Genomic DNA, 26,202 nt, shown 5'->3' with positions numbered 1-26,202 from the left:
GTAGATAGACAAATATATTACAGGAACAGAAGGAAAAAGCTAATAGTTTAAGAAAATATATGTTGAGAGTAGGGGTGTGTGGGTGGGCATCTACAAGTCAGTAATTAACTGCCTAAGTAGGGTGTCCTTATATGTGTATGGTATATCCAAATAATTATTATTATACTCTTAAAATGATCTGCCTTGTCAAAAAATCAGCATCCCAAAAGCATGTCATTTCCCCTGAAAATGAGCAATCAGTAAACATTAATGGTAGTGATGATGCCTTGAGCAAAAGGGAAAAACGGTTGGGATTTTCTTCACTACAATGTAACTTATCTTGCTCACATTCATTATGACTAGTTATCTGTCACTTATTATTATTATTGCTTACTCTTAATGAAAAACTACAATTATAACACCACTTCACAGCTTTACTGTGAGGCACTACACAGCTTCTTTTTACTGTTATTATGCAATAAAATTTCAATCCACTTTACATTTCAAGCTTCACAAAGACATGTTTTGATTAGAAAATGGACGTGGACGGTCTTCTTATATTATAAGCTTTTAATTATGTATTAGAATATATTTGTCATATGATGTTTCATATTTCTTGGCTATTTACTCATGTAGCATGGCTTACATTTGCTTTTCTAACTGTATTGCCCATATTCTTTTAAGTTTATAAGTATATTGTCTATTTCTTGCATTCTTTTAAAAATATGCATTTAAAAGAAATTACTTTTTTAAAAAAATAAAGTTTTATTATTTATATTTTAAATTACCATATGTAATGTAACCTCATAAGGGACGTGGTGGCTCAGTGGCTAAGATGCTGAGCTTGTTGATCGAAAGGTCGGCAGTTCAGCGGTTTGAATCCCTAGTGCCGCGTAACGAGATGAGCTCACCTTACTTGTTCCAGCTTCTGCCAACCTAGCAATTTGAAAGCACGTAAAAAATGCAAGTAGAAAAATAGGGACCACCTTTGGTGGGAAGATAACAGCGTTCCGTGCGCCTTTGGCATTAGTCATGCCGGCCACATGATCCCCTGGAGTCAGGAACAACTAGCACATATGTGCGAGTGGAACCTTTACCTTTATCTTTTAATGTAAGCTCAACCTGCAAAATTATTATCACTTCTGGAACTACCTTTCAGATGCCCCATACAGGGAATTACCACTTTTTTACTGGGTCTTTCAATTCAGTCTAGGTTAAGTTCATTGTATTCAGCTGTCAACCAGCTAGACAGGTGGGGGGGGGAAATGTTTCCATAGACGACAGGTGGAGAATGATGGTACCTTTATGACTTGTGGACTTCAACTCCCAGAATTCCTGAGCCAGCTATGCTTTTACAAGAAGTCTATAAAAATGTTAGTGAAAAAAATTACCAGGAGCAAAAGAATAAATTAATATTAATGAAAAATCCTAAAGAGACCAAACAAATCAGAAGGCTGAAGGAATGGTAGGAAGATGTCTAGATAAGGTCACTTCTATCAAATGTATTGAATGAGTCAGAATACCATAATCCAAAGGCAAATGGATCTAAAAACAATTCAGATAAGGAAGTTTGCCTGTTTTCCTAGTTGAATGGGAAATAGTCTGGAACATTTAACCAGCTTTGAGATCTATAGGTAGAATAAATGTATAACAACCAGATTAGTAAAATGCATACTCAAGCAAACAGCAAGTTTTATGTTTTGGTAATATAATGAAATTTAGCACCATCGTTTGGAGAGAAACAGAGAGCAAGAAGAAAAGAAAACCCTTCCTTTATACAAATAGTTTCCTCATTAACTTTTATTTTTTTAAAAAGGGAACATATACAGCAGTTTTTTTCATAGAAAACATATGTCAAATACATATATATGTATTTTTCTAAAGAAATCCAATTATCATATGTTGCCGCAAATGATGAGATAAGAATTTTATCTTCGAAATCTGCTCCTATTTGCAAGAAGCAGATTTGGCATAATTTCAATTGCTAATCACTTTCTCCTGGTGAGCAGATGATGCCACAACTAGCCAGTCTCTATGTAGTCATATTCCAAGGCATACAGGTATACCTCATATGCAGGTAGTGTAGAGTATTCAGACAACAGAGAAGGCTTTGGAAAGGTAAAGACAGAAGTTCCATAAAAATGGACACTTAATATTTATCGAACATAATCATGTGGGCTTTAATTCTATCCTGAACCACTGTGGTAAGAGGAGAAGGAGGAAAATCAATAGAGGGGATTATATTATAGCGAAACAGATGTAAACAGACATCCTTTCTTGCTATTGCCAAAAATAGAGAGTGAAACAAGTTTTCCAATGAAAGCCTGGTATTAATTTTAAAAAGTGAATGATTGCAAAGTGATAACAAATAGAAGGAGCAAAAGTAGACTTGAGAAATGTAGACGTGGCTCCAGGCTTGAAAGATATAAGTAACATTTCTAATGCCTGCTCTCTGCCGTTCCTCATCTAACTGAATCTTGACATGCATTTTCTGGTGATGATAGCAACACATGAAGCAGGCCTCAATGCCCCCTTTACATTACTCACAATACTTCAGTTTTACAGTGGATTAAGGGATTATGGGGAAAGCCTATAATCCTAAACCAGAAGAAAAAGGACACCATATGTAAGGCTGGTCATCCTGCTCGGATTGTAGATTGCCAGTAGCTTTTATCAATCTGGGACAGAAACCAAATTGATTGGAATCAACTGTGGCCTGGCTAAGAATGGAGCTCTTGCTTCTTCAACATGGGAAGTGTGTGGTAAAGTGATAATATATGAGGTTTTTTTAATATCATTATTCTTCATTCCATATGAACACCTTTTCTACATATCCATCATAGATCTCCTTCCTTCCTTCCTTCCTTCTTTCCTCCTCCCCCCCTCCCTCCCTCCCTTCCTATGCATGTTGTAAGAGAACAGGTGGACTATGAAAAGGTGATTGACAGACAACAGTTTAAACAATATGATCAAATGGATCAAATTATAAACATCACTGGACACCAAAACATGATGTAACAATGAAATAATAATTTATCATTGTATCATGCATTGTTTTGATGACCAGGTAAGCAACATTAGTTGCTGTCTGCTGGGTGCTGAGCTAGATAACTTTTACCCATCATCTTTTGTAGTTCCTTTGGATAAGCTGTTTATGATTTGGACCACATGGACTTATTGCATCTATACTGAACAGTATCTTAACATAGACCTAAAGCATTCTTCCACTGATCTCATCTTTTCTCTGACACATTGGCTAAAGCATTACATGGATAATTATTTTTACGAACCAAACTGCTTGCTCATAGTAAAACTGAGAACTGAAACAAAAACAAATAGAGTAAGCATTGCATGGAATACTTGTTTGTTCAGTAAGGTTGCAGGACCAATTCAAACAATATTATAATGAAGGACTACGCACAGTTCAAACTGCTTCTCAGATGACTTAAGGAGATCAAAGTTGGCCCTTCTTTCAGGAGCAATGTGGGTGTTTGCATCTAGATTTCCCCATATAATTTTGCATTGTTTGTGCCTAGGAGAAGGATACAATTTGACTACAAGGCGAATTAATAATTGGATCTTATTTATTGGCTGTCGTAAGCACACAGATCCTTACACTGGGAAAAAATATTGATGATAGGGAAAATTTAGGGAATATCTATTTTGAATAAAAATATGTCTGTTTCTGGAAATCAGCATTATTATATTATTATATAACATTAAAGTGTTATTGCTAAAGACATCAAATTTGGAATCTTTCTGAAAACAGAATACAAAATTCATTGTAGATGAATTGAGAAGGGTGACCTCACAACCTTTTCTTTACTTCCAGCAGCAAATATTTGGGCAGGAAAGAAAAGAAGACTTTTTTTTTATTTACATTTATATCCCGCTCTTCTCTGAAGACTCAGGGCGGCTTACATTGTGTAAGGCAGTAGTAGTTTCATTGTAAATGTTCCTTCATTAAGTTGTTAATGTCAATAATGAATTGCCTGCAGCCAGCACCTAATACTTACATTAATTATTTTATATATTTGCTTGTGCAGGAAGATTTGAAGAAATATGAAAGGATCCTATTTCTGAAAGGATTTTCATGTCCTTCATAGCAAGAACATGTAAACAGTGGCTAAAACTCTTGTGCACATTTCTGGGAAGCAATCTTCACTGAACCTAAGGTCACACTTCCAGTATTATTGAGTAGACAATATACATTACAATATACAATATACAACTTCACTACACACTAATAGTTCAAGCACCTGCTACCCGACTAATCAGAATGCAGATAAATCGTACGTCCTACCAGGAGGAACAACATGCCAGAAAACATAGCAAAAAATATTCCAACTGGAGCCAGTATAAAAGACCAGCCATAACGTACATAGATGGAATAACTTGAACAGTCAATTTTCTTCTGAGCTTCATAGTTTTTGAGATCAGCCACTGCTTGGACCCAGATAACATACAGTACAACCACCAGGGAGAATAGGATGCCTAACAGATGGAGAGAAAAAAATGTTTTATTAAATATTTATGGCAAAATTGTCATACAGGAACTCAGAAATATCTAGAAAATTTAGAAAAACATTAAAACAGATTCTCCAAACCTATAAATCTATGGATGTTAGATTTTTATCCTTCAGTTTGTTCATAATCTCAAGGCAGCATTCACGACACCCTCTCCCCCCATTTTCCCTACAATCACTTTGCAGGCAGGCTGAAAGAAAGTAACTGGCCTAAATTCACTCAACAAGCTTATTACTGAACTAGAATCCAAGTCTACGTCTACTCTTGTCTTCTTCTCTACTGGAAATCTTTCATGGATGGATATAGTAACATCTAGAAAAATATTTACTGGCAAACTTACTTATTAGTTACTTTGGTAGAGATGTTCTAAGTTTGTTTTAAGACTATATATTACTCAGCATCATTTTAGAAGGTCAGCATATAAATTTGTGACATCTATCTATTCAATAGAAAAAAATATTTGGCCCATCAATTTTTGGGCTTTGGTTGAGGTTGAGGAAGGCAAGTTACCAAAAACCAATGGAAGACCAGAGGCTCCAATCCTTGTCTTAAACATTCATTATTTAGAGGACTTCTTCCTTCAAACCCTGCATTATGTTTGAACAAATTGAATGCTTAATTGTACCATTGGTTTATTACCAAGATGAATGGGCCAAATGACCCTCATTGTTCTGGGAGAAAAATGTACTTTTATTATAATCATTATCACAAATGGCCATTGCCATTCAAGCTCAGTGACTGTGACTAAACCTTAAAAAAAGCATGGCTTTTTAGAAACTTTTGAGACTGCTGCATAGTTCTTCTGTTCCAACTTTTATTTTTTATTATTTTTTATTTTTATTTTTTATTTTGTCATATAAGTATATATAGGCATTAACATGAAATGAAATAGCTATATAATATATAAGCATATATATGAGCATAAGTATGTAATAACTATATTAATTGGATATAATGAGAAGAAACAATAGGACAAGAACGGTAGGCACTTTTGTGCTCTTATGTACGCCCCTTACAGTCCTCTTAGGACTTGTTAAGACCCTTTGCTTGGAGAACAATTCCCTGTTCCCTTAGTAAAAATAAGTGTCTTAAAGATGTAACGAATCACAAAAAGATGAAACACATTACTTCAAAAAACAAACAATGAGTTCAAGAGATATTTGGATAAATAAGGATGCAGCTCTCTATTTCTCTGTCTCTTCCTCATTATTCATTTGCAGTTTGATTTTTCAGGGGCACCCATCTTTTATCCGCAAGGTATAAACTAACATAGGGATGAGAAGCAGGGATTAACAGAAGCCTTCCATAAATTTCCATAAGACACAAGGGAAGGAAGAAGGGAGAGACAGATGTGATCAACAAGTGCTGTTTAAAGTGACAGGCTCCTCTACAGTCCCACTAGTACTACCGAGTTTTGAAAATCCTTATTTTTAAAAAAAATCATTCCAGACTTTGTTCTTTCTGTTGACTTTGTTAGCAGGCTGACACCTTCTGAATCTGATCTCATAAGAACAGACTGTTCTGCTGCCGGGGCAGTTCATGCACTCCACACAGCTTCAATCAAATCCTACAAAAATCTAAGGACATAAAGTCAGCCTGAGGAGCAGAAGACAAAGTCATAGAGAAGCTCTGAAATGGTAGCTGATCTGCATGTTCTACTAGTAGACAATATGCAAATCAGACTTTCTTGTACTTACATTAGAGAAAATATATGAAGGGAGAGCAATTCAAAACAGGATAAAGTATGTGGGTTGAGAAAATTAAACATACATCCCTCCTCCCATTATTTCCTTGCATGCTTGATTGTTGGTTTAAAATAATCAAATAAAGACTTCTGGTAAAAGAGTTTCTTTTTCCTTCTTGTTTAACCTCTGAACCAATATAGAAAAGAACAGAATTTAGGAAAGATCCATCTATTAGAGAGGCTTCTAAATCACACATTCCACGATCTGTACCTTCATGTCTTAACTGAGGTACATAAAATTATATGTTTCAAATGCAGTATTTTAAATAAAGTAATAGGACTCTGAGCCTCCAAACAGCCATGAAGTGATATGAAGAAACATAAGTAAGGAGCAAAAAGCTAAGAAAAAAGATAGAGTTATTTTCTTGCAGAGTCGAAGAACTTGATGGGTAAAAGTAAAACTCCATCATTGCAGTAGCAGGATTTATGACTGAGCAGATACACATAGGATTGCTCTAAATACACCTATTACCCAAAATCGTCAGTTCATCTCTTTTGAATCAGAATTCTCCTGTGCATGACTAATTGTTCAAGACCCTAAATTTGTGGCAGAAATGGGGACTGAGTCAGAGGAGTAAGTAGAGTGTCTATAATAAAATTAAACGGAAGTATGCAGTAACAGAATGAACAGATGATCAATTCAATAGAATGAACAGATGATCAATTCAACAGAATGGAACAAGGGAAAGAAAAGATACGTATTTGGGTTCTGGATGTCAAATCTGAGTTCTAAACAAATATGTATGCATTCTATAGAAACACCTGATGAGTTGTTTCTGAAAGAGACAGAAATGACTGAAAGTAGAGGCTCTTATTTTCTTGGTTTGTCAGGAGAGGGAGACAAAGTTTGAGAGTTGCTCTTGAAGGAGAGAATTAGGTTCAAATTAAGTTTTCTATTCTCTTTCCAAAGGCTTGAAAATAAATTATGATACCTTTTCTTGAAGGGACTACCACAATCCCAAGAGAACTTTGCTAAATGGATTACTTCCTTATTATATAAACAAGAACACATTCTTAGATACTGTCCCACAAAATATGTGGAGTTCATATTATTTTCTGGAGATATTTTGAATATGGCATGTTAGAAAAAGCCAGAGGGACTTTGCTGGTATTATATTGTGAAGAAGGATTTTGTGATAGATAAATAAATGGACATAGAATGATTGTGATATATATTATACATATACATATACACATAACTTGAAAAAAAATGTTATCCCTTCCTTCAACGAGGCTTTTTCAAAAAACATTCCCTGTGAAATCCAAGGTGTTTTATGCTTAGCACACAAAACCCTCCCCGGATCCTTGCATTGCATGTATGGTTTCAACCACACAGCTTAAAATATTAGGGTAAGGAATGTTGCTTTGGGACAACTAACTTTGGACAGCACATGAAACTTACCAGCAGCAATGAAAAAACCTCCTCCTATTTTGTAGAGGATGTGACTACCAAAAGGTGCAGCACAGATGATGAAGAAACTAGCAACCACCACAGTGACCACTCCAAGGAGCATGAAAATTGACCAGAAACCACGATAAACTGGACATGGGGACAGAAGAATAGCGAAAAGAGATTTTAGAGAATAAAAGACAATTTTTACAGAATGTCTCCAGCCTTCCCTGTCATTTTTTTTTTTCATTAGCAAGCTGAACATTTATTCCAGCACAGCCCCCTGGTAATCAGTAATCTAAAGCACCATATGTCCTGCATTAGATAGGAATGCCAAATGCTATCAGATCATCTTGGAATATAATGATGCATGTGAAGAGTGTTATGAATCCCTGTTGCTTGGTATCTGCTGGAGAGACATGCGGTTAATCAGTTTGCTCGCTTGGCCAATGGAAATTGTTTATAAAATAATGTGCTGAACTATAGCCAAGATTCTTCAAGATATTTGCATGGTTTTACCAGATACAATTGATCTCACTAAAGTAGAAACAGAGCCTAGAAACAATGTAAAGAAAAGCTTAGAACATAGTCAAGATACTGTAAGTCACAGAATTATTGAAAACCAGAATTGAGTGCTTTTAAGAAATGCATACTATATAGTCACCAAAATATATTTACATATGGTTTTAAAATCCAAATTGAAAGTATCAATGGAAAGACAAGCCAAAATATGTATTCTTAAAAAAGTCAACATTGCTAATAACTGTACAGTACTAAATGTACTGTTCAGACAGTACATTTCTTTGTGCATTTTTCAAAGGAAATATAAAAAATCATTGCATTAAGGACAAGTAATATTAAAGGTTCTGGATAATGATCAATGCATTAAAAGTCTGGTAATATAGGGTCTTCTTCCCCTCAAATATTCATAGTAATAAAATAATTGACTAGTTAGGCATCTATTTTTAGGAATCTATAAAAACTAAGATTATGGAAATCCATTTATTTTATATTATAAATACAATTTAAAAATAGGAAAATGTTAAATTATTGTGAAAAAGCCTAAGTATGAATCTATTTGCATAAAATTAAAATGTACACCCCACTACAATAAAACTACCAAGGATTATTCATAATATTGATATTTAGACTATATTTTCAACTGCTGTTTTATGAATTGGGTTGCACAAAATACTTTAAAGGGTATGAACCAGGGCTGGTATTCATTTACCTTCACTACCAATTCACAAATGTGAGCGCACGCGTGCTTGATCGCTTTGCTCGCCAAAACCATCTCCGTGCATGCGCAGAGTGTCAAAAATGGGACCTAATGACATCCGGGCAGCCGCCGTTATTGGTTCACCCGAACCAGATAGAACTGGCTAAATACCACCACTGGTATGAACATTCTATATATTAATTTCCTCATACTGTATTAATAAAAGAAGTACTCCTATTTCAATAATTTGAAAGATTTGAAACCAAACTTTATTGTAATGCAAATAATTTTAATTCTAAAAAAATGTATTAGGATTGCTATATTTCCTAATAAATGAAAGTCCTTTAAAAAAGGGGTTTTAGAATCTAAACTTAGTCATAGCATTTGCTATTATGCTTTGATTATATGGTATAACTTAAACAAGCCACCCAGTCATTTTGCAAAGTGAGATGGGTGGCAATCAAATTAAATAAAAAAATATTTTTTAAAAACAAATTACAGCATCATGTACACAATTGCAATTGCAAATGTTACATAAAACCATGTCTTATTTTCCAATGGAAAGCCTTAGTATAGTATCCTCTCAATAATTAATTATACTTTCCTATGAAATAGAATATGTATGCTTTGATTATCTATGAATCTATGAATTAATTCATTTAGTTTAAATATATACTTCTTGCTATGTTATGGTGGCAAATCAAAAGTCTATACCAAAAATAGAAAAACTTAAGAGAATAGTTGGAACCCCTGTCTAAACACAATTTTATATGAATATAAAGAAGAACGCTAACTTGTATTTAATGATGGTTTTCCACATCTTCTGGTTGAAGTAATGGATATTTGCACACTCCTTCTGAAGGATGGTTGAGTGTCTAATGGGACCTTTCAAAATAAGTTATATAAACTATAGCCTCTTTTTCTTAAACTATAGTCTCTAACTTTCTAGAATCCTGGACAGAGTTCCTCAGTTTAAGGATTGTCATTCATAAGAAGTGATCAAAATTATTTTGGTACTTTGTTTTTGGGGAATTGATGAAGAAACATTTCATCTTTGTTTCATTTTTGTGATCAGAAATATTATTATTCAGGGACCAATATGGCTAAGGAATTAGATACTTATTATCTGCTCCCAACTATTTTTAGAAAGTTAAATATTCCTTTAAATTTGGGCCCAAAAAAAGAGTTATTTCCATAAATTTCTGCATTTGCCCACATACACACAGAAATAATAATTTATCATTATCATTAAATTTGTATGCCACCCAAAATGAAGCAATTCATTATTTCATTTACACAATATAATTTATCAATAAATAAAATGGAATTTGGGGTAATATTTATACTTAGGGTATTTCCAAAGTAGTAGAAGAAGAATGCATTGAAGCAATGCTACAGATTTCAAGCCCACATGCTTTGTGTTGTTGCAATACGAATAGTTTCCATAACTAAGCATCATAACATTTTTCTGCAGCATGTCACAGCTCTAGTTTTGGCGATGTTTCAGAAGGCTAAAAATATAAAAGAGTTAGGAACAGGAAAACAAACAGGAGTGGATAGGTATATGAGCTTGATTTTTATCATAGTGGTATTGCCAGTTAGAAGGAGAATAAATTATTTCTTAATGTCTTTCATTGAATCAAAAACTTGCAGAATTAGAAGTACCCTCAAGAAGGGGCTTGACTGTTGGTTGATTGATTGAGTGAATGAGTGAGTGCAAAATGTGAAAATAATCTCCCTATTCTCAGGTTGCTCTTAAGGATAGACATAATCAGTATGTCTTCTCTCCTAGTAGAATTAATAAGGAGTCCACAAATTGACTTTGTCTTCAATATTTGATATTTTCTTTCTGTGTAAAGGAAAAGGTTCCAAGAAAACTGAATAAGAATAGATTCCTATATGAAGGATTCTGTTTTCATTTATTTATTTTTATGCAATAATTTGCAATTTTATTTTTGTTATATACCCAAATAAAGTGGTTTAGTGTGGAAGGAGGAAAAGACATGATTTTTTCAGAATACAACTTTCTTTAGTCAAACAGCTTCCTTTTTGCAGAAATCTGCCTAATTTATTGCCTTTCTGAGCAGTGTGACTGAAGGCTCAATATTTCTCAGTTTCTTTTTATTCATCCAGTTGACCCTTTTTTTGTAATAGGAATTCATGAGGTTTTAGCTCACAACATTCCATAAAATAGAAGCCAGAAAACCCCACACCACCACATATCCCACATATAGTGTTGTGTATATCCCAACACAACGCTATAGTTTCTTATCACCTCTACATTAACATTTGCATTTGCTGGGCTCACTCCCATTCTAGCTCAATGCCTGCCTTCATAGTTCTCTGGAAGGGTAATAGAGTGGGGCCCTCCAAATCTGGTTGGTTGATGGGTGGGTGGGTGGGTAGGTGGATGGATGGGTGGTTGCTTGGTTGTTTGGTTGATTTAATTAGTGAATAGAGTGACTACAGCTTGAAATTTGACCAACACATATTTGATCAATATATAAAATAACATTTGTGGTGGAGGTAAAAAAGTCAAGATGATGCTCAAGCCTGGACAATCAAAGTGCCACCTCCCCTTTTTTTAAGCTATCATAAACATAAAAAAGAAACAGGATTTTGACTATGTGACTGCTGATGTTATCTAGACTTTTTCACTTTATCTCCTCTCAAAATGTTGTCCTTGACTTACCAATATCTCATTAAAATAATTTGATTTAATGTAATGTATTTTAATTTTTTGACCCCACTCAACCCATTTCTCAATTCTTGTCTTACCTTATTGTTAAAATGTCACTTAAAGGCACAATGTAATCTCTGGCCTAAAAAATGTTGGATTCAATTTCTAGGATAAAAGGACACTACTAATGGATACCAGCCATCTTTTTTCAGCTAGCAGCGAAATATCATTTTTGACAAGTTAATTTTAATTTAAACTATCATGAGACTGGTTCTTCCCTAGAAATTGTTCACCCTTCTTTCTTTGTTAACCATGAACTCATATTATGTACTTGAATATATACAGAGATCTTAGATTATACTCAGCCCCACCCGTCCGATCGGTCAAGTCAGGATACTAGAATTTTGGCCTCTAGAATTCTTGCTCCTTTTAAATATCAGATTGTTTATTGGTGAAAACAGAATATGAGATGGTACAAAGAGTTTACAATAAGAAGATCACTGATAAGGATAAGATCACTAAAAAACAGGTTACCTGTTTAAAGCTGTTGCCAGTTGTTGCCGGGAATCAAACCTGAATTGCAAACAAACACATACACTCACTCACTCTCTCTCTCACACACACACACATTGATTCAAGACAATGATATTTATTGTCACCTTAGGAATGTGCCTTTGGGGACATGTTTTAGGAGAAAAACAGCAATAACAACAACAATAATAATAGGACATGGTAGAACAATGACCCATATGAACACAGAATCCAACCTGATGCCTCTGGGGATCATAAATGAGTTATGACTGTAGAGGGTCTACTCATACAAGAAACAACTTCCCAAGGCAATGCAACACTGTGGATTCAATTCTAAAATGGAGCTTCGATGGCAGAAGTGGTGATCTGTCTATAATTCTTAAAGCAATTGCTATGCAGCCCTAATATGATAATTGCATCAAAGAATACTTACTAATTGCAGAATTATAGGTGGTTGAGTTATGGGAATCTCTTAAGAAAGGAAATGGAGAGAGATAAGCATGGGTGCAGTTTTTAGAAGGTGACTGGTTCGCTGAAAAACAGTAACAAAGGCTGAATTATTCTCTTGCATTTCTATACATGTCAATTTTCCGAATTTTAGAATGCTTATGCTAGGTGGATGAATAATTGGCCCTGTATGTTTAAGATCCAAAATTCTGAATTATGTGTGGGAGAGAAAAAGAATTACATTCCACTTTTAATGGAATCGTTCTTGTAGGGCTCAAATCACACAATCTCTAGGAGTCAGGTAGCATATACATTTAAAAATAAAAATAAAAAATATGTTACATGATCTGGACTACCAAGGTAATTGAAGGAAAAACACTACTCTGGAGGGTGTTTCGGTAGCAGTAATAGTACTGCTTGATTCATTCTGAATTGATTCAGAATGAAGCAGAAGCAGTAAAGGACTTCCCTAGAGAATTCAAGACATTTCCCAGTGATATATATACTTGCCAATTATTTCCAATTAGCATTTCATTTAGCACTTATATTTAAATTTTGAAGACAAACAAACAAACAAAAATCATTCATTGACTTTTCTTGATTCCCAGATGCCTATATTATGGAAGATCCTTATAAGGAAAGTGTAAGAAATACATAAACCCATTCTTGTTCCTCCCAAGTTCTTCAGTCTCTCTACTCTTTCAAACTACCAGTACATTCCATAACATTTCTGAAATTCCAATATTCTATCACCCAAAGATCATTCAGTAGACAAGCCTCCATCTACCTTTGTTCTATTAGAAACCTAATATGGCACTTTATGACTTTCACTGCCTCCCATTTGGTATCTGGAGAATAACATGGAAAAAGGATGATGCTGTTGAATGGTCTGACATGGAAGGGTGGATGGGTAGAGGGAAAGAGATTTGAGACATTAGTGATTTGTGGGGGGTTTTGACATTAGTGATTTGTGGGGTTTTTTGATAGTTTAGAGCTTTTATTGATGCATGTTTTTTGAATTATGGTCCTACAGAGAGCAATTAGATTTTTTTATGGAAAGATGGGCTACACTTATTTCCATAAATACTTTAAATATTTAAGAGGAACTTCTGTGAAAGATACAATTATTATAATTCCCAAATGATTAAAACAGTGTGTAACCACAATTTTATGTTTCTCTAGTTCTCAATATATTATGCTCAGTGAGTTGGCTTCTGTGCAAGTATACACAGGTATTTATATAGAAAGATTGTCAGTTCTTCACTTATCAAACACCTTGCTCTAGAGCAGTGCATGAGAAAACAGAAAACACATTCAAATAAGTTCTTCCATTTCATTCAAGAGCTTGTGCAGCTCTTGCACAAGCACAAACATGAACTTGCTATTCAATCTTGCTTATATCACTATGTGAAGCCTTGCTAGAAATATTTGCAGAATGCATTTATGCAGGCATGTGCAGAAGTGTCCTGTTTTCATTTTGGTCACATTTCTGCAAATCTAAGATTATGGCTTTTATGTTTGCATACAGGGTTATCCTGCTAGAACAAAACATGCTGGATTTTAGTGGATTGTTCTGTTGGAGTGTTACAAACCACTGCATTCTTGTGCTTGAACTGAATCTCTATTGAATACTTTGAATATAAAGCAGCTTAAAGAAATGGGGTACTGGGAGTCTTCTTCGATCTCTCTCCAGCAGAATAATATCCATAACAAACAGATCCACATATCTGATGCAGAAGATTGGGAAGTCCTCTAGAACATATTTTGAAAGAATCACAGAAAAATGCAGCAGAGAGAAAGATAATGAAAATGCTCATGAAGATCCATTTTGCCACACAAAACAGCTTCCTTCTACAGATAGAACTTATTAAAGTAGACAATTTTAAAAATGTAAGCAAGTGTTCTACATATTAGGTCAAAACTAGATTACTTACTGTACCAAAACTTCAACATACTGCTGGGATTTTCATCAATCTTCCCATCAAACCAGCATCTCCAGAAGAAACCCTCATGGTGGAACATAATCGTCTCTTCCTACACAAAAGAAACTAAGAACTTATCATACATTTGTATTAACTCATGTTCTATGTTTTATGGTGGATTGCTCATAATTCCATAACTTCCTGCTAATTCCTAGTATGACCAAAATAGAAATCAGAGAAAGTAACCTCCTGAATGTTACTGGATGAAGTTAATATTAAAATCAAAACGTTCCTTATGCATTCAATGGTTTTCTAAACAAGAACAAAACAGACATATCTCTGATGCCACTGCAAGAGATTATTCCTAGAAATAAAAAGTATACTAACCCTAGTGCGATTCACATCTTCAGAACACCTCCCAACTTCTGTAGCCAAAAGCCAATAGTCTGTCCCAAAAGCAACCAGAAAAAACAAAATCCCAAGAGCTCCAAAGAAGCCTCCAAAAAATATTCCAACACTCAACTTCATTGCTGATTTGTTCTTTAAAAATAACTGATAAATCTAAAATATATATTTCAGGGTGCTGGGGGAGGAATGTCCTCCTTGGATAAATTTAGTTAAGAATTATGTTGCTTATGCTATGGCTTAGATTTGTGTTCAATTAAACTGCAACCTAACAAATGAAGATAGACTTCTATTTTGGGACACTCCCTGAAACAACTTTACAGTATTTTCCTTAGCTGGCGTGACCAGCCAAAAATAGCTGACCTTCCCTTAGCTAGCTATTGGCTTAATATTGTTGCACATGGTGCATCCACATATGAAGAAGAGGGATGAAATTACTGTCCTCTTATTATTCTGCCTCGGTTGGATTTCAATATCCAATGCTGACAAGCAGTAGCAATACACACACACACACATATACACACACCCTACAATCAATTTATCTTCTTCCTATAAGGAGGCAAGGAATAGTTCTTCTCTATCACAGGCAAACTTACAAAGTACAGTGCAAATTAAGTTGCAGATATGCAGGCATGTTGAATCCTATCATCAGATAGATAAAAACACTTGAGCCTCATTGACTGATTGACTATCTCATTCTAAGGCAGCAATCAAGACATTTAAAGCTGAAATGTGGCACCCACTTGCTTTTTTTAATGGTCTTTAAATGAGAGCATACACGTCTATCTCAAATTCAGAATTAAAACCACATCTCTGCAGGCAAGCTTTCAGCATCTAATATGTTATTATATTCACAAGAAAGCAGAAATATAGAATGTCCTGCTTTGTATGCTTTAATGAGATTTGGGAATAGAGGTGATTTCTAGGGGCAGCCAAGTAACACAACTATGCTTTTAGAGAACAGGCTGTACTATTATTTTTCAATTTCAAATATAAACAGATGTTTTCTGCATCCTGATGCCATCCAGATGCTCCGGGAATACATATCCCAGAAGAACAAATCTGCATCATTGATGGTTTGGTTGTCTTGGGATTCTGGAAATTTTACTCTGCATACCTCCAAAATATGTGAGATTGGGATAGTGATATCTGGGCTTACACTGCCAAAGAGATAAGATTTTATTCAGTTGTACAGCTTTTCTGTATGGTAGTTGGACATCTGCATATCAGTCTCCCTGCATCCCTCCCTCCCTGATTTAGCACATAGTGGTGTGTTTAAACCAAGGGTCTCCAGATTCTTAGGTCAATGACTCCTTCATGATGTTTCACATTGTTCATTGATCTTCAAACACATTACATAAAAATAATTTAATAAATACTACTTTAATTAGTAAAATAATAACAATAGTGAACAGTCTCATTGACCATTAGAAGTCAATATTGACCACTTTGGAGAACCCTGATCTAAATGAATTTGTTGAACTAATTCAACACAGAAGTACACAATTAGGTAAGTTTTTTGAGACATAGGAATAATTTGCAGTTTTGACGGCATATCGTTAGTCTGATCATAACACAGCTACTATCGTAAGCAAGTTTCTTGTCAACACTTCTGTTCTAACATGTTTTGATTCTTTTTTCCTTTTCACTTAACTTCATTTTTTTTCTGTACAGGTTAAGTACATTCTATACAAAGCAAGGGAGTCTATGAAAGGGCAAGGCATTCTTGCAAATAAAAATTATGCTAGAAGTTGGTGGACAGAGAGACTGACAGATGTCAAGACTGGTACGTATAATTGGAAACTGCTGTGCATTCCTGACTTAGGACAAAACCAATTATTGCCTTTTAAAAATATAAAGTATATTCAAGTTTTTTTACAATTCCATCAGTTTGCAAAATGATATACAGAAAGAATGGTTATAAATTTACTTTAAAATGTTAATTTAGTTATTCTTTGCGAAGTGAGTTTTTAAAATTGCATTTTTAAGAAAGGTTCTTTCAAGTCAACCTCAAGTCTGGAGGCCTTTATAAACATATCAATATAGTTTTCATGGCAAGGGTATGAAAATGTCTACACTTTTTTGGGTGTGTGTGTGTTTTGTTTTGTTTTGTTTTGTTTTCTAAGCTAGCCTGAAACCTTGAGATTCTGTTATGCTCACCCTCAACTACAAATCCAAACTGAATTTGCTTAGCTTTTTGAGATCAACTATCATATAGATTTACAAATAAGGCAAGAATTTTTGGTGTCAAAATGCACCCGCTTCAGCTTATCCACATGTATGGGCTTATCCAAGGGTATATTTGGTAATATTATTTAAAGTACCTACATATTCCATATATGTAGAAGCCCAGAGAAGCCCATCCACAAATAAGCTGAGCCTTGAATTTTTAACTATAAAAATGGATAATATATGGATTCCCACAGATAAATGGGAAAATTAAAATATTTAGATCATACTTATTCTTTAAAAATGTTGCCAGTAAGATTTCTTGAGCTATTTTTGGGAAACAGAAGTGGATTATAAATCATATACATTACTTAGTCTCACCTAAATAAACACATATAATGTTCTAATAGAAGAACCTCTGGCACTGTCAATGTCATAGAAGATAGCAAAGTTTCTGCCTGGCTTTTATGAGCATTTGAATCCTTTAAACACTTCTTTTCTGTCTGAAAATATAACTGCAACTAGAATTGCATGGAACTAAGAAGCTACTGTAAGAGATATTTTTAAATAAATTTTTATATCATTTTAAAATTATTTCAAATCTGAACAATTTACGTATGAAAATCTATGCCACCTACTCCATGAATCTTAATGGAAAATCTCATGGTGGCATTTCTTAGATTAAAATTAAGCCCTTATGCTTCATTGTGAAAAATAAACCCACCCTAGAGCTTTGGCTGCCAGTCTTATGGAAACAATTATCCATTCTACTTATAAAGATAAAATCTTCTAAGATTCACATTTATAATATAGAATTTACTAGATTAAGACCATTTCTGGTTTTAATTTATTTTTACTCTTATTGGATTTAGTTTGGTATATGATATGCAGTTTTCCATTGCTTTTTTCCCTATGTCTACAAAAATGCTTTATTTTTTTTAAAGAAAAGATCCATTGAAATACTGAATAAATTATTACAGTATTTCCCTTATATCCTGATTTATTTATTTATTTATTTTATTTGTCATAACAGCATACATAAGCATAAGCATGAAGCAACTATACAACATATAAGCATATATGTGAGTATAAGCATGTAATAACTATATAAATTGGATATAATGAAAGGAAACAGTAGGACAGGAACGGTAGGCACGTTTGTGCTCTTATGCACACCCCTTATAGACCTCTTAGGAAAGGGGTGAGGTCAATAGTAGACACTTTTTGGTTAAAGCTTTGGGGACTTTGAGAAGAGACCACAGAGTCAGGTAGTGTATTCCAAGCATTAACAACTCTGTTACTGAAGTCATATTTTCTGCAATCAAGATTGAAGCGGTTAACATTAAGTTTAAATCTATTGTTTGCTCTTGTATTGTTGTGATTGAAGCTGAAGTAGTCTTCAACAGGAAGGACATTGCAATAGATAATTCTATGAGTTAAACACAGGTCCTGTCGAAGGCGGCATAGTTCTAAATTTTCTAAACCCAGGATTTCAAATCTGGTGGCATAAGATATTTTGTTGTATTCAGAGGAGAGGAGAACTCTTCTTGTAAAATATTTCTGGACACGTTCAATTGTATTGATGTCTGAAATGTGGTATGGGTTCCAGACAGGCGAGCTGTATTCAAGAATTGGTCTAGCAAATGTTTTGTAAGCTCTGGTTAGTAGTGTAGGGTTTCTGGAGAAGAAGCTACGTAAGATTAGGTTTACAACTCTTAATGTCTTTTTTGCGATGTAGTTGCAGTGGGCTTTGGCACTTAGGTCATTGGATATGAAGACTCCATGGTCTTTGACAGAGTGGGGGTCATCTGTAAGATAATGTCCGTCGAGTTTGTATTTAGTGTTTAGATTCTTTTTTCCAATGTGTAAGACAGAGCATTTGCTGGTTGAGATTTGGAGTTGCCAGGTTTTAGAACATTCTGACACAAAGTCAAGGTCTTTTTGAAGGGTAGCTGTATTGTTGCTAGTGTTAAATAGTTTGACATCGTCAGCAAAGAGAACATACTTTTAATATGGTTGCAGAGATCATTAATGTATAATATAAAGAGTGTTGGTCCAAGAACACTGCCTTGGGGAACACCACCTTTTTCTTTTATAAAACTGATTAGTCATGGCTATAACACACACAAAATGTTTAGAGCAGTTTTAATATAGGACAAATATATTCCACATAAGGAAGGTTTCTTATAATTTTTACGTTTACAAGAATATTTGTAAAAATATTCAATACTGATTATGAATATTACTAGTATTATCAGCGTCACAAAATTCTAGAGTAGGAAAAAACTCTTGAATGTTCACTTTTTATAAAAAAATGTTTTCAATATCCCCCATCTCTCTCTCCCTCCCCTTTCCCACAGGCAGGTAACTGGCTGCTGCTGGGTGGGATACAGGGAGCAAAGGTTTGTGAGATTGACTGAGAAAAGTCAAGGAAGGTTGAAAATGAGAATCGCATGACCACAGCAGTAGCAGCCAATAATACTGAAGCAGCCATAATTTTCCTACATTTCATTCCTTCAAGAGTCATGGGTCCTGGATTTTGGACACTTTCTGTAAGTTAGTGATTTGAGATTCAAAAATTGTTGCTTTTGATGCATCATTTTGCACCAGTTAAAGAACATGACAATGAGAATTTTAGGAGTATATACGGTAGATGGATTACATTAACCAAACTACACCTAATGTAGATAGACCAGTTAATCACAGATGAGCTGGCAAAAGGCAGCATTGTGACAAGTTTATTTGACTTGGATGTAGAAATGCACACATTAAAATATTCTGTTCTGTTCTTTTCCAGTCCTAGTCCTACCGTAGTCCTAGTCCTAGTCTTATTTCTATTCTATTCTATTCTATTCTATTCTATTCTATTCTATTCTATTCTATTCTTGAGTAGAATAGAGCAGAATAAAGCAGAACAGAATAGAAATAAGATTAATACTAAAAGTGTAAATTAGCTTGACTTATATTATCTCAAGGGTTACTATGCGTTCAAGTGAGTATAGAAAGAGGAGTAGCCGTATTCCTGTATACAGAAAACAATACAGCCTGTTACTTGGTGGAGAAATTAAATTTAAACTGTTTGGGGGGAAAATGTATGTACTAATGTTACTTCTAAACCTACGTATAAAAGGATTGGTCTAATAGACATATATTTATTTATATATCCTTTATTATTTTTACATTAAATCAAGACATATCCAACACTCCTTCTTCCTCTTATTTTCCCCACAGCAACAATCCTGTGCAATGGGTTGGACTGAGAGACAGTGACTGGCCCAAGGTTACCTGGCTGAATTTCCTGGCTATGATGGGAATAGAAATCATAGTCACCTGCTTTCTAGCCTGGTATCTTAACCACCAGAGCAAACTGACTCTTTTAAAAGACATACATATCCTTAGAAGATCCCTTGATGTATTAAGATTTGTACACTGCCATATCTATTTGGTCTCATAATACTCTACATCAAACATAATTAAGAAGTCCAAAAGAGATTGAACAATTTAAAACAGGAAAAAAATCCCTCAAACAACCTGAATTCCAGATAATAGGCAGTTGTATTTGTATTCATTGCAGCTTTTAAGTGCTCCTCAAAGGCAACCCACAGAGCACGTACTACCTTTAGTGAGTTGTAATGAAGGCTGGGTTACTGTTATAAGGTTCAGACAGAGCAGAGTAATAACTACAGTACTGTACATAATGTGGACAGACTAGTTGTTTCCTGTTTCGTATTGCCTAATCATTTCACTAAGATGCTGTAGGGGTTAAGATGTGGGGTTAATTATGCTTTCCCATTAGTCCAATGTTGAGCAACTGCAAGTTAACATTTCTGCCCAAATTTGAGTTTTTATTTCTTTTAGCCTATCCTTTTATATTTTAAATTTTATGTCATGTAGTATGCTTTATTGTAATTGTGATGCTTCTGACACACATAAACAAACCGTATCTTGAAAGCAGAACTTTGAGTAATGTTTTAAAGGAGGACCATATCCTAGGGAAAGCAAAGCAACTTAGGAAATATCTATGATGTGTATGATTTGGATTTTCCCTTTCCCTTTAACAGAACATTTAAATTCTGCATCATAAAATACATCATTTCCTTTAAATTACTTCCTTCCCATGCTTGTATCATTTAGTGATGTGAATTATCTCTCTAAAATTCAGGCCTGTGAAACTATTTAGCAATACAATAAGGATAGCTCCTATCATAGAGCCTTGTTGTGAATTTTCTGTTTTTCCTTCAGCTACTGCATTATAGTTGAGCTTCACAAAGCCTAAGACAACCTCACCCCTAAATATCAACCAGAAATCCAGAGGCTGATGCTTTATTCAAGTATGTACCAAGACTGCTTTAGTCCCATGCTTTTATCAGATGTTTAAATTCCATTGAACTCAATGGCATTGAAACACGGACTCTACTTGTAAACATAGGTCCCATCCCGCTGCATCTAAATCTTATGCAGGCAATCCTTTACATATGACCACATTGCTAAGTGAAACATTTGTTAAGTGAATTTTGCCCATTGTACGACATTTCATGCCACAGTTGTTAAGGGAATCACTGCAGTTATTAAGTTAGTATTTTATTAAGTTAAATGAATCTGGCTTCCACGTTTGCTTGTAAGAAGGTCACAAAAGATGATCACATGATCCCGGACACTGCAACCGTCATAAATATGAGTCAGTTGTCAAGCTTCCGAATTTTGATCACGTGACTATGGGGATGCTGGAAGGCTCGTGTGAAAAGCGGTCAGAAGTCACTTTTTTCAGTGCTGTTGTAACTTTCAACGGTCACTAAACAAACTGTTGTAAATCGAGGACAACCTGTAATACTAATTCCACCTGAAGGACTTCCTTCGTTTTGAAAACCTGAATGAATGAGCACCTTGAATGCATTGTCCTCATTCTTTCTCCTTGTAAAATACCTTGAAGAGGCATTCAAATTCCCCCCCTTCTTATATTAGTCGAGGGCTGTAACAAAAATTTGATTTACTGATCTGTGAGTTGCATGTTCATGAAGGTTAATTATGCAGTTATATGTGAATTACCCAAACTCAGTCTTTTAAGTAGAGTTTTGTTTTTGTTTTTTTTAAAAAAAGCTAAAATAGTCACTGAATGAAGAACAGTGATTTCAAATAGGCCTGAAAGAGAAGGAGAACAGAAAATATTTCTCACAATCTGCATCATAAGACTTCCAACAGCCTAAATCACAAGACTTTGCAGATCAAAAGCTTCACTTATATTTAAATACTGAATATAATCTGCTCTTTATATCTTTAAAGATGTTTCACTTCTCATCCAAGCTTTTTCAGTTCTGAAGAAGCTCCTTGGATGAGAAACGAAAGGTCTTCAAAAAACAAAACAAAACCAGAAAATCCAGTTGCCTCTTGAAAAAGCACTTTTGGGACAACCATGACCTGGATGAGGGAGAATCTCTATAGATACTCTGCTCTTTATACATATATTTTATTTTATCCTGAAACTATCAGGATAGGGTTTTTTTGCTACCTTCATCTAATTACCTTACTTTATCTTTTCTTGTTGGCATATTATGAAATACTACTACCACATTTTTTTAAACCCTACAGAATACTAGTGTGCAGTGATTTGGCCCGATTCCTCCATCTAGAGCCTCCCAAAATTTAAAACCTTCGGTAAGAGCATCTTGCAGGTAGCACTGCTGAATAGGAAAAGCCAGCAAAACCCACCACTTTGCTCCTAGGGCAGGGATCTCCAACCTTGGCAACTTTAAGAGTCATGGACTTCAACTCCCACCGCTTTGCTGGCTGAGGAACTCTGGGAGTGGAAGTCCACAAGTCTTAAAGTTGCCAAGGTTAGAGACTTCGGCAACTTTGAACACTCAAAAAAGCCACTTGAACCAGTTTCCCACAGGAAAAAAAAAACACCAGGAGTCACAAAACCTGGGTGGGCACGGCTAACTCGATGTCACTCAATCCCACCCAGTCACGTGACCACCTAGCCACACCTGCCCAACCACAAAACTATTATCTATATATCTCTCTGCCTCTCCCTATCTCCCCCCCCCGCCCCCCCGTCTCTCTCTCCCTCTGTATCTCTCCCTCTCTTCCCCTCTAACTGCAATGCTCTCTACATGGGGCTGCCCTTGAGGTGCACCCGGAGGCTGCAGTTAGTCCAGAATGCAGCTGCGCGAGTAGTAATGGGAGCCGCTCGAGGCTCCCACGTAACACCACTGCTCCGTAGTCTGCACTGGCTTCCTGTGGTCTTTCGGGTGCGCTTCAAGATTCTGGTTACCACCTTTAAAGCGCTCCATGGCTTAGGACCCGGGTACTTACGAGACCGCCTGCTGTTACCGTATGCCTCCCACCGACCCGTACGCTCTCACAGAGAGGGTCTCCTCAGGGTGCCGTCCGCCAAACAATGTCAGCTGGCGGCCCCCAGGAGTAGGGCCTTCTCTGTGGGAGCATCGACGCTCTGGAATGAACTCCCTCCTGGCCTACGTCAAGTGCCTGATCTTCGGACCTTCCGTCGTGAGCTAAAAACATATTTATTTACTCAAGCGGGACTGGCATAATAGTTTGGTTTTATATTGGGGTTTTATCAATATTTTAAATTTTAAATTCATTTTTAACTATCAGCCGTTTAGTAATTGCTATATTTTAATTCCTTTTTAATTGTATATATCTTGTATTTTATTTCTGGCTGTAGTCCTTCGGGAGTAGTCCTTCTGTAGTCCTTCTCCCTGAGTCCTTCGGGAGAAGGGCGGTATAAAAATTTAATAAAATAAATAAATAAATAAAATAAACTCCCTCTTTGTCTACCACTGTTTGCGTCTCTCTATGTCTCTCTCTCTCCCCCTCCCCCCCCGCTTCTGACGACCGTCCTCCTCCTCCTCCTCTCCCCCCCTCCTCTCGTAACTCCTGGCCGGCTGTGGCTGAGCAAGGAACGTTCGAACGCGCAGAGAGACTCCAGCCTGAAGTGACAGGAAGCGGAGGCTGCCTTATGTGCAAATGTGGCGCGAAGGCAGGTACAGGGCAGCTTCGCTCCTGTACTCTCCGGCGACCCTCTTCCCCCTCCTTCTCTCAGGATGCCCGGGAAAGCTGTGCCTGAGCTGGGAACTGCGCACGGGCGGGGAGAGCGCCAAAGCTCAGGAAAGGCGCACGGGGGAGGGGGGGCAGCGGCTCGCTTAAGGAGGGTCTCTCCGCGCGTGCGCACACTCCCTGCTCAGCCACAGCCGGCCTGAGGGTTACGAGATGAGATGGGGGCGGGGGGGAGCGTGCAGGAGCGGAGCTGCCTTGTACCTGCTTTCACGCCACATTTTCGCATAAAGCAGCCTTCACTTCCTGCCGCATCGGGCTGGAGTCGAAAAAAGAAATAAGAGGGGCGGGGCGACCCAGTGATGGGACAGGGAGCCGCGGCAGAGGGCCCCCAAAGAGCCGCTTGTGGCTCCGGAGCCGCGGGTTGCTGACCCCTAGGGGAATAATCCACGTCGCTAAAAAAATAAAATAAAAACACAATCCACGTTGTATCTGTTTTAGGGGAGGAGGTTCAATTCATCGCCCACTTAAAAGACTGAAAGAAAACGCTCCAGGCTGACAGCATTATTTCCAATGACATTCGGCTCCAGATCAAATCGGGTGGCTTTTTGTTTTGTTTTGTTTCTTTTTGGCATGAGGGAACACGGAGCGAACGGGGAGGGGGGAAAAAGAGCCTCCAGCCTCCGACAGATGCTGAAGCGGCCATCCCCGGTGCTGGTTGCCGGCTACGCCTCTTAATATTCGTCGGATCGCTACCTCTTTGGGACAAGGGTTGCTTTTTACCGCGTGGCGAGGAACAAGCCGGGGATGGCCGCTTCAGCATCTGTAGGAGGCTGGAGGCTTTTTTTCCCCCGTTCGCTCCTCCTTCATGCCCAAAAAAAAAGCCACCCGATTTGATCTGGAGCCGAATGTCATTGGAAGCAATGCTGTCAGCCTGGAACGTTTCCTTTCAGTCTTTTAAGTGGGCGATGAATTGAACCTCCTCCCCTAAAACAGATGCAACGTGGATTGTGTCTTTATTTTATTTTTTTAGCGACGTGGATTGTTCCCCTAGGCCAGGGGTCTCCAAGACCTCGACAAATAATATTTTCGATGATATCCAGCCTCCAGAAGAGCACAAGGTGGCCAAGGAGGCTTCCCAACCTGTGCAACCCAAGACGGCGCCGGCCGAAAGTAAAACTGTCACTTTTCTTGTTGCTGTTGTTGCGACTGCACTGGCCGCCTCGCCCCGCCCCACATCCCCGTCATCTTCCTACGCAGCGGCTGCCTTTCGCTTCTCTCCCCGGTCGCCCGGTTGCCGGACACCTACCTGCTCAGGGCGTGCCGGGCTGCGGCGGGGTTGTTTTCCCCCCTTTCGCCCCGCGACGCATGGAGAATGGAGGAGGCGGGAACGACCCGCTTAGCCCTTTTCTGGAGGAGGTGGAAAGGCCCCAGGCGGTGGCGGTGGCGGCCTCGTTGTCGTCGTTATTCCGAGGCAGGGCTGTTTGGCCCAACCGATTCTTGCTGTGCCTCTACGCGGTGGGCTTTCTGGTGAGCTGGCGAGGCCGCGCGGTTACCGCAGCGGCTTGTAAAGCTCGGGCTGAGCCTCTGGGCCGCCAGGTCCGGAGCCAGCACCAGCTTCTTCCTGGCACTCGGCCCTTGCCTCGGGGCGACTTTTTCAGCATTCAGCCCTAAAGGGTAGCGGAGTCTTCCACTCTGCATGCGCTCAGAGACAGTCTGCAGTCCTCTGGATCCAAGTCTTTGGCGTTGGAAGAAAAAGCAGATTTCCGAAAGGAGCAGAATTGATCGAGGATGTGGGGGTGGGGAGAGGAGAGAGTCATTTGACAATGGGAAGTTAGGTCGCGTTCTTGGTTTTTCTGCAGAGAAAGGTCTGGTTTCTTTGCTGACCTATTTTCATTGATTAGGGCACAGCCTTTCTCATGTTTACCTGGAACTATTTCTAAGTGGTAATTTATATGCAGATATGAGGCACAGTTTACTCATTTATATGTTTAGTAATTTTTTTTTTATGCCAGCCATCTCCCCTGCAAGAGAAACTATTGCTGAATTCAGTGATTTCTGATCTTCCATCCAATGAATGCTGCATATGACAAATAAGAATACCATATGACCTAGTCCTCAGAAAGCATTTTCATTTTGGTCACTATTTATTCATTTGCCTTCATTTTTATACCA

General features: G+C 37.1%; 2 protein-coding genes across 9 annotated transcripts in view; one reads left to right on the top strand and one right to left on the bottom strand.

Moving 5' to 3' along the window:
- Nucleotides 1-1,278: 1,278 nt before the first annotated feature.
- TMEM182 (transmembrane protein 182) lies at nt 1,279-25,475 on the bottom strand. Of its 2 annotated transcripts, none has more exons than XM_058186489.1 (5): nt 25,337-25,475; nt 14,452-14,551; nt 12,504-12,602; nt 7,653-7,790; nt 1,279-4,473 (listed from the first exon to the last, which is right to left on the bottom strand). In XM_058186489.1, the coding sequence occupies exons 2-5, from the start codon at nt 14,537-14,539 to the stop codon at nt 4,250-4,252; spliced, it is 549 nt and encodes a 182-aa protein (XP_058042472.1). In that variant the 5' UTR covers nt 14,540-14,551; nt 25,337-25,475; the 3' UTR covers nt 1,279-4,249. The 2 variants fall into 2 exon arrangements, with proteins under 2 accessions (XP_058042472.1, XP_058042471.1); XM_058186488.1 differs by lacking the exon at nt 25,337-25,475 and adding an exon at nt 14,827-16,010 and having other exon boundaries at nt 1,281-4,473.
- MFSD9 (major facilitator superfamily domain containing 9) overlaps nt 25,069-26,202 on the top strand; it is a 35,314-nt gene continuing 34,180 nt past the window's right edge. The window contains exon 1 of one of the 7 annotated variants that reach the window (XM_058186486.1): nt 25,069-25,557. In XM_058186486.1, the coding sequence (XP_058042469.1) occupies nt 25,120-25,557 (438 nt within the window). In that variant the 5' untranslated portion in view covers nt 25,069-25,119. The remainder of the gene's footprint in view (nt 25,558-26,202) is intronic. The other 6 variants (XM_058186487.1, XM_058186481.1, XM_058186482.1 and 3 more) reach the window with 6 other exon arrangements.

Source organism: Ahaetulla prasina, chromosome 5 (assembly GCF_028640845.1).
Source record: "Ahaetulla prasina isolate Xishuangbanna chromosome 5, ASM2864084v1, whole genome shotgun sequence".
In the NCBI taxonomy this organism is placed as follows: Eukaryota; Metazoa; Chordata; class Lepidosauria; order Squamata; family Colubridae; genus Ahaetulla; species Ahaetulla prasina.
This window is presented reverse-complemented; position numbering and strand designations above follow the sequence as displayed.